This window comes from Epinephelus lanceolatus, chromosome 18 (genome assembly GCF_041903045.1).
Source record: "Epinephelus lanceolatus isolate andai-2023 chromosome 18, ASM4190304v1, whole genome shotgun sequence".
NCBI lineage: Eukaryota > Metazoa > Chordata > Actinopteri > Perciformes > Serranidae > Epinephelus > Epinephelus lanceolatus.
The window spans coordinates 11,591,735-11,608,310 of record NC_135751.1 but is presented as its reverse complement, the minus strand read 5'-3'; the positions used below and the strand labels follow the sequence as shown (position 1 = coordinate 11,608,310).

Sequence of the window (16,576 nt, the reverse complement as noted above, 5' to 3'; positions counted from 1 at the left end):
TTTAGGACTGTGTGAAACCAAGTGAACTTTGAGTTATCCTAAGGTAGGTCATAACCATTTTTCTTTTACTGAACCCAACCTATGTACCTTTACTTGCCTAAACCTAACCTACATAAACCTACATTATCAACTTAACTTTACGCTAAGTACATGACGTCATTCATGGGGCATTAATTCGTTAGATATCATACAAACCGTTGCATTGTGAGATATCATAGGAACTGTTGTATGAGGATACCTCGATTATTTACAATGTATAAACCCTTTATAAAGAGTGACTTATTAGGAAGTGGTACCCACATTATTCATGTGTCTTTTCCCAATCACAAAAAAAGCCAATACAGTTTAGATTTGCTCATCAACAATAAGATTTTAACAGAGGTCAAAAGATCAGTTTAGACCAACATTGCATAGCAAGGTCCAAGGTATGTCAGTTCCTGAACTTCATGTTGAATACAAACAGTGAGACAAGTATCAAATTTAGTTTGAATGTCACAACACAATAGTGAAAAATGGAAATGAGTCCTTTCCAAAGTAACTGACCTTATACTGCATGTTGGATGTACCAAAAGTTCCATGTAAACGAGATGCCTTCTTGAAGATTATTTGTTGTCTACAAGTGTTCAACATGGTCTTACCTAAACAAAACTGGATGATCCTGCCATTTTTGACCAATTTTGTGAGCTACATACTGTATCACACAGCATGTTCAATTAAACAAAGCTTGTTTTTGTCAAGCACACATATTATGTAAGAAGGTCATCTCTGATTAAGGATGCAACATAGACCACACTGTTTGCTTACACTCACCATGAACTGAAATTAACCATTGCTCAAATTTATCTTTAATTTGTTTCACAACTTAACCATTTGACAAATTTGTTTGTTGACAAAAAGACAGCTTCCTGCAGTGGGTATCATGTACAATGGAAATATAAAAATCTGGTGGTCCAGCGGGAGTTGTGGCAATGATGTGAGTCTGATGTAGCAGCAGACAAAGTGACACAGTCAGACAGTGAACTACATAAGCAGTGTCATGCTGTAACAGCTCAGTTACATAACAGCCCTGTAACTTGATCAGTGTCTCTTAGATATAACAGAGGGTTTATGTAAGACCAAAGTGCAATCCTCAGGCTTAATGAAGTTCATGCTGTACGCTCTGTTTTTGCTGTGGGTGTTGATGCACACAACAGGAAAGAAACCCTGAGTGTGATTTCTCTTACAAATGTTTATCCTATAGGCACTTGAAGAATGTTTTTCGTACAGCAGAAACAGATAACAACTTTCTTTTAACTTACAAACAGTGAATTACAAAGATAAAAATCATATCTGAAATTCATAGAAGAATGGTGCCTATTGAATAACGGTAGACTATCTGGGCATTTGTGGTTCACATAGCAGTTACTGTACCAGTGAGAACAGAGAATGGGATTGATCCAGACAAAGAGAGAGCTTATTGTCATTGTTGGGGTTTTAAAAAGGACATTAGCAGAGACAACAGGGGAATGCCAGAGGCCATATGTCAGGGGACAGTGTCTCCTTGTTTCTGGCTTTAGTCTGCTTTTTCCCCATGCTGCTTTGCTAACACCTCTAATGTGATACAGACCTGAGAGCTGCAAGCTGGCAGAGCGTCACAGCAGCTCAGGATATCTTTCTGTCCTGGCCGTAAACAATCCCTGTCTGTGTCTGACTTGTGATGGTCACCTCCTGTGCTTGGTGGTGGATGGAGTTTCTCTGGTGTTTAACCTGTACCCTCGCATCACACAAGCAGCTGTATCACTTTACACTTACTCCGATCTCTTTATGCACCTGTGTTGTACTGTTAAGAGCAATGGTTTGATTTAAAGCTGTAATTTAAGACTCCAGGTAGCCGCAATACTTAATATATTTTTAATGGTAAAATGTGGAGGAGTTGGGTTTTCTGTTAGACTCACAATGGACTTTTTACAAAAAAAGTCAAGATTGAGGCAGCAGAAAAAGAGATATCAATAAGTCCTCCAACCCATAAGACCACATAGATCGTTGATTCCAGTTGTCTAATGCAACCCACAGGAGCATATCCTAAATCCTAAGGTTGTGAAATGGTCACAGTTTGGTTAGGTGTAGGCAACAAAGCCCCCTGGTTAGGTTTAAGGAAAGATAATTTAAGTTATGTATTTATGTAACGTTACTTTAAGTTAACTTACGTCATGTGTGTAGCGTTACAGTTGCATTACATAAGTTCAGGGTACTCAGGGTTGAGTTTTTGCTTCACCCGGGACATGAACAGCAGTCTCCTGGGTCAAAGTCCTGTCACAGATGTCATATTACATTAACTGATGTCATGTACACATCGTTACACCCAGTTACATCACTTCTATTGATGTAACATAAAATAACTCAACGCTGACTTTTTTCTCACACAGGATCCAAATTCTCATACAACAGTTTGTATGATATCTAACAAACGCCGTTGTCACATCACATACTTAACGTAAAGTTGCGTAAGTGATATTAAGGAAAGTAAAGTTATGTAGGATAGGTTTAAGTAAAGAAACATGGTGACAACGTACCTTAAAATAATCAAAGTTGACTTGGTTTCTCCTGGGGGAAAGTCATGTGTTTGTTTGACCCATCCATCACCCCAACCTGTCTTTACATGGACTATTGCTCTTTATACTGCCTTTCTCTTAACTCCCGTCAGTGCATTAGTCATGTGATCACAGTCTTCCAAAATATGTGGGTTCTACACCAAATGCTACTTCTTGATTTCGTGGGTCATAAACAAATTCTGGTGCATTACATTTGCTAATGTAGTTGCTGATGTAGCCTGGAGCCTCTAGCCTGCAGAGGAATTGATCAGTGGGTTACAGAGGTGTGGGATGCTCACTTCTTTCCAGCTCTATAGACCTAGATGTGATTTAATTTTCAAACTTCAGCCCCAGCTGACGCTGACTCAAGTGACATCACATTTATCAGACATCATACAGCACAAAACACTTTATATTATATGTTGTTGTACGTTCATATGTGTGGTGCCACTTCCCAAGACTTATGAACAAGTCCTGCCAGTTTATTGGAGCTTGCTGGGGCAGAACAAATTGAACCTTTATCAGTCTGAAGGTCACACCCCTCATTCACTTTGATTGAATCCTGTATGAGGGACAAGTTCAAGCATGCGTTTCATGTTTCCATGTAATCTCCTGGGCAGCTCCCATATAAAGTTGCAAAACAATTTTTCTTTGTTCAACTCTGACCTGCACATTAATATCAGTCAATAGAAACAATCATGCCCTCTGTTCAGAAATGAAGAAGTTATTATTCGTTTAACGTGCCATCACTCTGTTTGGTACAATATTAAACTACCAGCACCACTCTCTCACACACACTTTACAGTTTGGTAATGTGACAACACCTTTATCAGCACATGAGCTTCCATGATATCATGTAATTCCCTGCCCGGCTCCACCCAACCACAGCCTGTCAGTTTAATTAGCCAGAATAACTGAAAACATGTGTGCGTAAACACAGAATTTAAGGTAGGGCTTTAGACATGGCTTCACATCTTGACTCTGAAAAACTGCCTCAATCTACTGTTTTCTGTTATATAAAGATGTGACATTTGTCTGAATTCCCTTGGTTCTTTTAAAAGTTTAATCTGGATCAGAATGATTTGGATTTGGAAATGTCATTTTGGCTATCCAGGATCATCTTATCAAGGGGTTTTCAATGTTTGTTCAAGGACTCCTCAGCTAGAAGAGAGACAGAGCAAGAACCCCCTACTATGTATATAAAATTAAGCTGCACTTTAAACTGGGCCTACTCTAATGTGTTGGTTGACCTAAAGTGCCATGTATAAACATACCTTCATGAGGTGCATACCATACTAAACTATTAAAATAATAATTATTGATAGATCTATACATTTTTCCATCATGGATTTATTTGACAATGATTCATGGGTAACAGTCCTATTAAAATGCTGTGTAATGGGTTGTTTGTTTTAATGAATAAACCAATTTATCTTTGCTTATAATATGTTGGATTCATTTTAATGTGCATTTTAAGATGTATTTTAATTTTGAAAATAATAAAAATAATTTCAAGAAATCGTTAAAGACCCATGATTTATTCCATTTTAGTTTTGTGCAGTTTTTTTAACATTGGATTGGATCACCTTGATCCAGATGCAAACTTTGCAGATAGAATAACCAGCGTAGGGTCACTTTTAGTGGTTTTGTTTTAAGAGACTGAAAACAGCATGGGGGATGCAATTGTTCTAAACTACTTTTGACTGCGTCATTGTGATTAATATGAAGTGTTAAATGAAAGTTTAAATTAAATCATTTTTGTTTGATATTGACAGCTATTTGTGGGATTCCTCTATGTGGAGAAAATCTTTTTTTTTTAACTTTACTGTTCTATAAAGGCTAAACGGTATCCCAGTCCTACCAAGAAGTTGTATTGCTGCTGCCCTTATAAAGAATGTACTGTTGCATACACTTACATACTACTTCATCATAAAATTATGCCTTGAAATAAAAGTAAAAACAAAAAGTATGCAATGTGGAATGCTGCCATACTGAAGGTTTGATCCAGATCAAAACAAAAACTGGATCACATCTAATCCAATTTCAGAACCCTTTATTTCTTTTGAACAACCCATTTTCAAGATTTGATCCAATCCAAACAACTGAGCCATTGATATAAGACACATTTTTGCATCTCTTACATTTTATTTTGAGGAAAAGAAGAACTATGATTGATGGATTGACAAGTTAATGTCAATTTAACTTTTAACTTTAACAATTAGCAAGAAAGAATTAGTTATCCATAAATGTTAAGGGAAATATATGAGGTCACCAAACTCCATGAACCAATAGGGACGATAAAGAAGTAACATCTCTGCCCTCTCAGGTGCAGCAAAGCTAATAGACTGTTTCACTGGACGGTCAGCTGGTGTCATTCATGTACCCAGCGTTCCAACAGGAAATACAAAGGGACCTATCTAGAAAGTTTATGTTTCAAGTTTGAAAGGGTCAGAAGGATGATTGGGGACCTATCAATCAAATGGAGTGTGTGTACATGTTCACACAGTCCTTAGAAGGGCTCCAATTAGGCTAAATAAGTAAAAAAAAAACACCTCTGTGGGTATATAGTACCATCGAACACTGAAGTAATGTTCATAGTTCTATACTGACCCTGTACAGTACTTCTAACCCTCACACAATTCTGTAATCATACAGCTGCCTTCAGTTTTCAACTTGCAAGTGGGACATGGGAAGTTTTCTCATCCCAACCTTCCTTCCAGCCCGAACATGGTGTTAGACCTTCTGTATTCATTATAGAGTCTTCTAGCCTCACCTGTTCACCAGTCCCCTCCTCACCCTGCTCCTCCTGTCACACATGTCCCTTCTTCTCTTATCAAGCCGCACTTGTCCTCCATCAAGCCTCAACACATACCTATCAGCCACTTGCCCACACCCAGTTGGCAAGTAGCCTGCCTGCCACAGTGGTCTGTTTTCCTGCTGTCTGACGCACATTCTGGCCTTTGCCCATTTGGACTTGTTTGCCTGTGTGGGCTGTCCTTCCAGTGCCAATTCTGAGCTTGTTCATTGACTGCTGTTTCATGTAAAGTGCCTTTAATTCTGCCTCGGAAGAGTCTGCAGGTGGGTCATCTTCCCTGTTGCCAAGAACCACAGCTGTTACTGACTGTATAGCAAAAAACTGAAAATACCACACTGACAGAAAAAGTAGGTAGAAGCAATTAAAGCATAGTCAATTGAATAATCGCATGACATGTTTGATTCTGCATTCATGAAAAAAGGAGACATATGGAAAATATGGAAAAGTAGATTAAGAGCACATTTCAGTTGGGTCAGTCTGCGATTTGTGCAAAAGGATACAAATGGACACTATCATGGCAGAAGATCCTACTGCACACAAGACAGGACTTAGAAAGAGGATCAAGAATTTAATAGAGCAACGCGTTTCGCTTACAGCTTCATCAGGCTCAGGCTTTTGTTGTTCAGTGTTGACGTGTAGACTGGGAAAACTGAGTTTTTGGCTTGTAATATAAGCTCCTTTGTGAGACTAGGCCATGTTGTTGCCTGATCTGTACCTGAAACCCAGTTTGTTCGAGGCAGTTGCAAAGATGGTTGGGCTTAGGTATTGACCTACAGAAGTACAGTCTGGGGTAGGACTTGAAGAAATCAGGTTTCCAGTATGGATCATGTAGTGACAGGCCAAAATAGCGCTGGTTCTAACCATGATTACAGAACTATTACTTGTTTAAATATAAATGTATAGTTACTCTTCCAATACACTGAGGAACAGAGGCATCAGAATGACCTCAAGGTCATATAGGACACCTGCTGACCTGGCTTCAGCACCCCAAACTGTACTACCTTTCAGCTGCTTAGATATTATTTCATCCTGAAAACACAAACAGTAATATTTTCCAAACTATGGAGACACATTGGGTTTTAGTATAACATCTCCTACTGGTCTTATAGGACAGACATAAAGGTGGGAGTGACCTTAGAATAAAAGAGGCTTTATGTACACGCGTGACACAGAGTTTAACAGCTTTATAATTGGTTTACTGTTTCATGCTAGAATGCATAGCCCATAGTTCCCCTCCAGTGGGGAAGGTTAGTGAATGAATGCAGAGGAAATCTATCTAATATCACACCAGCTATATGGCAAAATGAAGACTATGAAAACGATGGGAAAGTAACCCTTTAAAACACCACTGCTTCTAAAAATGGCTTCAACGAAAGGTGCTACACAAATTCAGAAAATAAAACATTACAGAGAGATTTTAAAAAAAATCCCAACTTTTCATAAAAGTCTTCTTTTTAACACAAAAATTCAACAGTGTGTTTAGGTCAGGAGCTTTGCTACTGCAGTGTTTTGTCATACCCGAGTTAACTAATCTTGCAGCTAACATACTGAGCCTAGCATGCTCTGGTGAAAGGAAAGGACACACTTGTGCTTCTGGTTGAGGATTACATGGTTCATTGAGGGATGGCTGCTTTCCTGTACTCAGTGTCACAGGCAGAAGTCTACCTTTTGAATTGAAACAAAAGCCCCATTTCCACCGAGCAGTACAATAATGTCCAGTTCAGTTCAGTTCAGTTCAGTTTGGTACACTTTTTGTCTGTTTCCACTGTGAAAAGTTGGAGATGGTACCAGTGAAACCGTTCTGCACTGTCTCCATTTTTGGTCACCCCTTTTTTGTGTTACCTAGCACACAGATCCGGTACTAAAAGATGGAGCTGTGATCCCTGTAGTCTGTTGATTGATCAATAGAATACGGTCATGCTGTCTCAGGTGTAAGTTTGCTTGCTAGATATAATTAATGTTGTGGGGTTGTTTAACAGAAAAAAGGGTGAATCATGTTTCCATACTGTGTTGACAAAAATATCATTGTCACATGGGCTGAAGCAGCCACTATATAGCCATGCATTACTCACAGCACACAAACAGGTCTTAGAAACTAGAGTCATTCTTTGAGTATTCACATGGTGTCAAGATGAATATGGTACTTTGTTTTTTAAAGGACTCCTTTGGCTGCTTGTATACCAAGATGCGGGGTTGGGTAGAGGTAAGGTCAGCTGATCATTCACAGTAACTATTGCTTGGTTGGTCTTTAGTGGAACAGAAAAATACACAAGAAATTGAAAAGGGAGAGGATCCAAAATCAAGAAGTAGCAGCCACTTTGTAGTCTACACATATATGTTAGTGCTCATGGACATAGATGCCAGGGGGGCACACAGGGCCACCATCAGTATTTGAAATATGTGCATTGTACCCCCACAAAAAAACAAACAAAAAAAAACATTAGGGGTGGACTTTAACTTTGACGAAACTGAAGATATTTCCTATATAAATTGATGTAAAAAGAATTCACCAGAATGCAGGACATTAAATGTTTGACTCAAAATTTTCTGGTGGAGACGAAATGTTGGAACAAAACCTATGTCCTTGATGACGTCAAGACATTTAAAGCTGTTAAGAATAAGATGTAATTTGCCCTGATTACATAATGTATTCACCATCTGACTCATCTTTACAAACTTCACAAAAATTGCCATTGACCTCCATTTTATGAATGAGATCCAGTTTCTGCAATTTTTCTCAGAAGCTGCAGGATTACACTGAGCTCCAGGTTTCTCTTCATGTTCACTGTGAGACTTCTCAGAGCTATGTGATCTATTTCTGTGAGTGCTGGCAGCTCAGAGTGAAAGCTGTAATCACAGCAGGTTGAATAATCTGATACTAGGCCACATAGTTTCTATATTAACCAACAAAGATTCATTTTTCTGCTCTCCCTGTTCTTATCTACTGTCTCTGATTCAGACTGTAGTATTATTTATACATTTGTTCCTAGAAGGCAGATTTGTTCTCCAGGCTAAAAATATCAATAATGGATCCTCTAGGCAGAGTTAAAGAACCATAGTTTTTGCAGCAAACATGAATGCAAAGATATCAAAAAGTAAATTAGAAAGAAAAAAGTCAGAATTCACTACCTCTATATTTTATTAATTGGCAAAGTGTTTGCAACTTGCAACATTCACATCATCAGAAAAATCAAAACAACAGTCTGACTGTTGAGTTGATATACAGGTAAATAATACTTAACATGGACAAAACAGCACAGTATGGATTAAATTTGGCATTTAATTAATAACCTGGCTGACATCATGTGTCCATGTTTGTTTGGTTTTAAGTCACTTCAGTATTTTTTAGCTCTGAGTCAGATATACTAGAGCTTAGCTTATTCAGTCATAATAACATCTTGGATGCTGACATGAGTGGTAGCCTTTTTACAAATTAGAAATTGGGGATTCAATCAAATCCAACATGGCATGAATGTGGTAAAAACCTAATCTAGAATTAAGATTGTTTGAATTGGAAACTGTTCTGCCAAAAAAAATCATAGGCCGTTTGTTGAAGCAGTTTATATTGCTAAAGGGATGACAGATTTTGTAAGCCAACACAGAAGGTAGCATTGGTCTGGATCGCTCATCAAAAAAGCCAATGGGATACTTCCAATGGAAATAAGCCCTGAGGCAAACAGAAGTTTGTGATTTACAGGGTTTGTTGGGCAAGATAATCTTCACAAATGAACAGAATTTTTGAAGTGGAAATGCAATGGCCAATGTCAGGCTATAAACAAACCACACCACATTCACATTTTCTCTTTATCATCTTTAACAACTCCGCCACATCAAGGCCGTAAAGCTTTGTATGACATGATGACATTCTGTAGTCTCATTTAGCCATTTAGCAACACCTGAATGCTTTAAAATTAACAAACTGGGTTTGACTAATGTATTTTATGTCATACAACAAATCTCTTAAGCTTGTGTTAACCACAGACCTTATTTCAGGCATCTAACCAAAAACCCATTAAAAGAAAAAACATTAACTTCAAGACAAGGGAACCGCAAGTGCAAAAATGCTAACTTAAGTTTTAGGACTTATTCCTGCAGCACTCAGATAATGTAGTAAACAGAGTGAGAAGGGAGGACGGGGTTGATGAATAGGTCAAACAAACCAACACATCCTCACTCTGACCTTGTATCATATCAACGTTTGGTCATGGACCTTCCAGGTCCATATCCCATGTGAAAGGTACCTTGGGTGCGTTAGTTGTTGACGTTCTGGAACGCCGTGTCGAGTTCTGCCTGTTACATGCATTGTCGACTTTCAAAATACACTTCCATTTTCACAGGAAATTTACTATTTACTTGCAGCCTCTTTCAAAGTAAACGCACTACGTCAGTACAACAGCGCAAATTTACATTTTTTTTTTTCCAACACAGTTAGGTTTAGGCAACAAAAAGACGTGGTTAGGTTTAGGGGAAAAGAACAGGGTTTGCCTTTAGAATCTTACAGGATTGGTGGAAGGTGTTTGTTGGACCCATTTACCACCCCTCCCACCTACCCTATTCAGATGTTCACCGCCTTAACTTTCATTCTTGTCCCGCCGCATTACCCCCTAACGGTGACTGGCCACATATCATGCAGATGTTAAAGGACAGGTTTTTTTTTTCGCCAGTGTCTTAAGTCCCTGCCCACGTGCTGGATTTTGATGACTTCAGCGTGAGACTGGGTTGAACAAACACAGGACTTTGACCCAGGAGGCCACTGTTTGTGTCCCAAGTGAAACCAAAAGTCAGCATTGAGTTATTTCAAGACAATGTCTGAGTTATTTATGTTGTGTATGTAAGGTACTATGTAACAAACTTATTTAAACCTAAACCATGATCTTTTCTGAGACCCAACCAAGTTTTGTTGCTTAAATCTAACTGCAACTGTTTCACAATGTTCACCACATGTTCAAAACTGTGACCATTAAAATGATTTTGTGCAGACCTCCTGCTTCCAGTAGGGGTGCTCATTTAGGAGTTGCTCCTGTAGGTTGTAGAGGGTAGGAACAAATGACCTATGTGGTCGTTTGGGTAAGAGAACTTGTTGAATTGTGATGGCACGCCTGGTTAACCAACTAATGAAGGTTAATAACATAGCTTAGGCTTTATTTCAGTTATCAGCAAATGCATTATGCTATAATACTGTATATATGATATCAAACATCATACGCTCCCTGACACTAGTTTCCAGCTCTCTATGTTTTAATGCTCTGCTGGATCTTTGGCTCAATCCACTGAGTCTGAACTCAACCAATAGGACTGTTTTTTGTCTCCATGAAACATTTTGTCGGAATAAAATTCAATCAGGGTCTTTTTCCAAAGGTCTGTTCAATGGCTTTGTTGAGTAAAACCTGGCAAATATTCTTCTTTTAGTCCATGTTTCAGATTGACAGGCTTTGGGGTTTCACTCAGCACAGTTATCCACATAACCCAGTAAATCTGCTCCTTGGAAAAAAGCCCCTGCTTTGATTTCAGACCCTCTGACTGCTCTGATAGGCCCAGCTAATCAGTCTGATTATAGCATAGCCCTGCACGGAAGATCCCTTTCAATGGGTGACCTGTCAAACTGCCTGGACAGAGAAGGCAGGATCATAAAAGCCAAATATAACCAAAGTGAAGCAGAGGCCATTAAAAGGATAAATACTGAGCACATTAGAGGAGAAATCGATGATAATAAGCAGTTTATTCATCCTGAACTGAGGGAACGGCCATGCAAGACCCACAACACCACTGCAGCTTTATGTCAACTATACTGTTTACTCATTAAACACACCTATCATGTGCTTCATTCTTGTTTGCACAAAACTTTGTTTGCATATTTCTACAGACTTGATTTACCATATCTGCACTTGAGTGATATGAACGATATGAGAAACAAAGGAAAAGCTTTTCTTCTCGCTGGTAATGTGTTCATCATCCCTGTCGAAACGGTCAAGATGAACAGTCTTTTAGCCACAGCTGAGCTTGCATTGGAGCAGGTAAGTTGAGCAATGGATCAATCAAAGGGTTAACGTCTTCCTGTTGTGTGGGTGGGGTGATTAAAGGCACACGTCTCAAAATAAGAATGTAGACGTTGCAGGTCAGGACCTTGATCAAAGAGCTTTCGCTCATCTGTCTGCTGCTTTGATAGCCACATCCATGCACATCACACTTCCTCCAGTTATGCAAGAGTTTACCGTCCGTCCAGACTTAACCAAATGTCGCACACTAATCCTTGAATCGTATCCAATCAAGAGCAATACACCCTTGATTTCAATAGAGTAGTTAAAGTAGAGATAATAGTTTAATCTACGTTGTTGGAGAAGAGGAACAAAGTCCAAAGACATAATGGCACAACAAGTATTTCTCTGGCTTAAAGGGTGTTGTTTGTCTTAAAAGGCCTCATTTAAAATCTAAGGAGAGCCACAGATGTTAAGACTGTCCCCGTAGTTTCTCCTCTACTACACTTCTCTGTGTTTTCCTAACCTTAACCTTAATCCTAAAGCCTTTCTGTCAACACAACACAACAGAAATGCCCTCTTTATTCCTTGTGCTTTATCAGTTGTGACATTTCCTTTCCAGAGTGGGCTGCAGGCTTTGGCCTGAGATCCTTGAGATAAAGGGGATTTCACATGCATACACACAGCACTTAAAGGCATCAACACTCCCCCTTACCTTGCAAGTCTGGTCCTGTGTAGGTCCAATGCTAGCATTGCCCCAGTGAGAAACAAGGAGATGTAAAAAGAAACAGCTGTACAAAAAAAGAGTCAGGTATATACAAAAGTGAGTCCACTTATACTCGCTCAGACCATCGTGCTCTTCTTCTCCCTGAAGTCTGAGTGCGTTGGCTCGTGGTAGGTCGTGATCATATTTGCTGTATCCCACCGTCCCACTGGAGCTGGAGAGCTCTGCATCACCACCAGCCTGATGGGAGACTGAGTCGGCTGCGGGTCCGGGGCATACTCCTTGGTTGGATCTTTGCCCCGACAGTCGTACATAATACACGATATCAGGAAGACCAGGAGCAAGATAACGTAGCTGGCAATGAGGATGCAAAGGTTCAAAGTGACAGGGTCGATCTCCTGGTAGTTTTCCAGAAAGCCCATGGTGCCCGCTTCATGCTGGGTGGCCCTGAGGCCTCGAAGAACAAGCACCTCAGAAGAAGGGAATGGAGAAGGTATTGATGGCCGCCACAGACTGAGAAACACTCAACAAGCCCGGTGACAGCAGGGCTTTCTCCCTCTCTATCCTTTTCAATCTCTCTCCCTACTGTCCTCCCCCCTCCCTCCACCCACCTCGCTTCTGTCTCTCACCTCTCTGTTTCAGCGTCGTGGATACGTGGCTTTGTGGTAAAAATACTTTAATCCGCACCACTCCTCCAACCTTGAATTTCTGCAATCAATGGCTCCCTTTAATAACTTAAGCTTCAGTTGTAAGTCAGCAACCAGGACAGACTTTGTGTTATATCATCTGCTAGCAAGTGGACATTAATTACTGTGACGTATTTGAGTGCATTTTGTGTGTGTGTGTGTGTGTGTGTGTGTGTGTGTGGTGTAATCTTAATCTTGATTGTAAGTGGGGATTGACGGAGGAAGCCATCTGGCTAAATAGAGGCCAGAGAGCGCAACTAAAAAGCTACTCAGAAAATGCTAGCATGCTAGCAGAAGACTTTATTAACCACAGGACATGAAAAAGATATTTCCCTCTAAAATATATGACCTTATATCATTTTGTAAAACTTGCAATCTGGACAGATTACAGCAGCCTTCTTCCTCTGTGTGTCAAACTTCTCTTTGCAGGCTACCAGGGAATCAGAGACGGGATTATCACGTGGACAGCAAACTCCTCGGGGTTATAATCTCTGTCAATGCATGACAAAGCACGCCATGATTGCGTGGGTTCGCAGGCTTGAAAATGTGTGTTTGTGTGGAGGTGATACTTTGGTGTCTCAACAGGTCAAATGTACTTGTTGTGGTGAAGTTGTTTGGGATTAATGTGAGGATGATGAACAGCAGAGGGCAGCAATTAGCAACGTTAGCAGTGGGAGTAGAATCAGAAGAAGCAGAGCTGGAGGGTGAACTTTGACGGAAACAAGCACTTCATTAGACAGGGAGGGGTGGAACACACAGAGCACGGATAAAGCATGGAAAATAAAGACAACAATAAATAAATGAATAAATAAATAAATGAAGAATGGAGGTTTAAACAATGATCTCAGAATATAGAAAAGTATCTATTAAGTAAAAAAGAGTCACTTTAAGACGAAACTACTGTTTTGTTTTATTTTTTTATGCACCAGTCAATTTTCAGATTTTAGATTTTAGATTTTTTTCAATCAGTTTTGAACTGCAGAAAATTTATCTTCTTTCAGGGGTTAAATCTTTTGCAACACATATCCTTGATGGTTGGCATCTTTACTTATAAAACATAAAAACTTAAACAACTGCACCAGAGGAGAAAAGGACCAACAGGGCAGCACACTGGATTTTTCCCTTACAAAAAAAAGTATTCATAACATAAACAGGGAGAGCATGAAATCAGGCACTAATCTCCTGCAGAACAAACTGTCAGTCGTGATGTTTCCTGCCTCCTGGTGTAAAACACTGAGAGTGGGCAGCAGATGTACACATTACATCTGCAGAGCACAGAATGACCTCACTCCTCTAGTAATGTTAGACTGTAATCCCCCTGCATGCTCAGGAAACTGATGTTAGGAGCAAAAGGCTTGACCCCGATCCTGCCTGACCTCCACACAGGACCACCGCTCTGGCCTCAGGATGAGAACTGATGCTGGAGGGTTGTCGGGCCAACACACAGCAATCTGTGACCTCACTGACGAATCATCTGTCAGTGAAAAATGATGACCCACTCCAGCAGTCAGCATCTGGAGGAGTCAAAGTGCACTCAGCATACTGGAGTCAGCGATGACTGTAGCATTTCCACTCAGAATATTTTCATAACATGTGTCACTACACTCACGATGATTGATAGCCTTTCATGTAACAACAAGGATATTAAAAGGGCTTTATAATACATCAATCTGGATTAACTGACGCCAGGAGGACAGATTTCTGTCTCCAGGTCATAAATGTTGATATAATTTACAACTTCAAAGGGAACTATGCCTATTTCAAAAATTCATACATCTTATTTCCAGGTGTGAGACAGTCCTAAAATATGAGTAAATATGAACAACTCTCTCCCATATCCAAGAGCACTTAAACTCAAATTTGTGATGTCACCAAGTGTAAATTCTGGAGCTGCTCCATAGACAATGAATTAAGAAAGATGTTCTAGATGACACTGAGAGCTCCCAGGTGAATGATCTGAGTATATGGGTACGTTTCCTGTGTCAGAACAGAGAACACTACAATGCATTAAAGCTCATCTGGGTATTAAAGAGAAACAAACATTCTGTGGGTTCACAAAATCAGTCTCCCATTCACTGTCCATGGAGCAGCTCCAGACTGGATTGAACTTAGGCCATAGAAATAACATATGGAAATTCTTAGGTGTTGTTCCTCTTAACTTACTTTTTGTTATTTATTTGTGTAAGAGGCTACACAGGCTCTCTTCCCAGACAGCTTTCTTCCCTGAGCATGCATCATGATTCATCTTTATGTTTTTAAATGTGCTTATCTGGCACTGGCTGCCAGGAATTACATTACCAAAAACATATTAAACTTATTATTAGCACTTTAAATGGTGACAAGGCCTTTTAAGCTATTTGTCTCTTCGCAAATCTGACAGTAAGAAGAAACCTCAACTTTCAACCAGGAGCTCGCTGTTTGCTTCCCAGGTGAGTTTTGAGCCAAACCCTGATGGTTTAAACCTCACCAAGTGCCATTGTTGCCTAAAATTAATCACTTGCTTTAAAAAAAACTGAAAAATGAGATGTTTTACCTAAGTGATAAAGACTGTATGCATCTCATGAACAGAAACTGTGCATTTCCTGTGAAAACAGAGTGTATTTTGAAAAGAGACAAAACATGTAAGAATAAATTCACACGCTGTCCTGGAACGTCAGCAACAGACGCAGAAGGTTACCTATAGCGCAATATATTTAGATGTGAAAGTCCACTGACAAAATGGCATTATTCAAAGAGTTTGGATAAAAACGCAGAGGTATTTTAGCAAGACATTGCAATATTTCCAGCCGCAATTGTGGCACCAACACTGGATGTTTTATGGCAAGACATCTGGGCATTTCCAGTGATAGCTGCAGCAACAAAATTGGGTATACAAAGCCAAGATATAATCTTTTCCTATGCCTATACGCATGGTTTTTGTGCCTAAACCTAACCAACAGTTAACCACAGCATTGTTGAAATGTAAAGTTTCATCATATCAACTATGAAACGTACAAATGTTACATATCTGCAGTTTGCAGAAACTTAAAATGCCAACATTTATTCTGGCTTGGGTAAGTAAATAAGTGATACATAAACTGCTCAAATAAAGATTACAAGTACTGTGGTACATTCTCCAGTGTTTTACAATCCTAACAATCTAACGTGAAAAAAAAAATGATACTGGTTTTGAAGACAATTTTGAGCTCAACTGTTACAGACCCTCTTCTTTTAGGTGTGACAGGTTAATATGAATAAACAGAGGGAAACATCTTGTGAGATTTCAAAGAAAGAGTTGCATTCTTTAAAACAAGAAAATGCCATAATTTGTGTGAACATGGACTGTCAGATTATCTAAAGATTGAGAGCTCTAAAAACAGTGGCACGTCAGAGGAAGAGTGGTGTTTCTGTCCTGGGGATGTTTGTGTTGTTGTGGTCTTGGGGAGTGATTAGCTCAGAGGATGTAATAGGTTTGTCTGTGTGTATACCAGGCCTCCTGGGTGGAGTTTCTCCTGCTCATATCTTGGAGATAGATCTTCCCCAGCGCCAGACACATGGTGCCAGGGAGTCCGGCAGCCTCAGTGGGACCTGGAGACAGACAGCAAGGAGAGATGGGAGAGGATGTGTTGACAAACTCTGCAGGAGCCTTTCACAGTTTGAGATTGTAAGGCGAGGATGTTAAAAGTTGGTCTCTGCTTTATATTCTGGCTGGGTCTTTCAGGCATGAAGCCCCAACAGGTTGTTTGTTCATTTTCACAGTGTGAAGCTGAGCCTCCCCGTGGTGATTCTACCCTCGATCAGACACACTGTGACCTCACCTCTTGATC

At 39.8% G+C, this 16,576-nt stretch overlaps 1 protein-coding gene across 1 annotated transcript in view; it reads right to left on the bottom strand.

The window, feature by feature from the left end:
- Nucleotides 1–12,252, bottom strand: part of mmd (monocyte to macrophage differentiation-associated) — a 28,744-nt gene extending 16,492 nt beyond the window's left edge. Inside the window, exon 1 of the mRNA XM_033645158.2 lies at nucleotides 12,076–12,252. Coding sequence (XP_033501049.1) covers nucleotides 12,076–12,113 — 38 coding nt within the window. The 5' untranslated portion in view covers nucleotides 12,114–12,252. The remainder of the gene's footprint in view (nucleotides 1–12,075) is intronic.
- Between the last annotated feature and the right edge of the window lie 4,324 nt (nucleotides 12,253–16,576).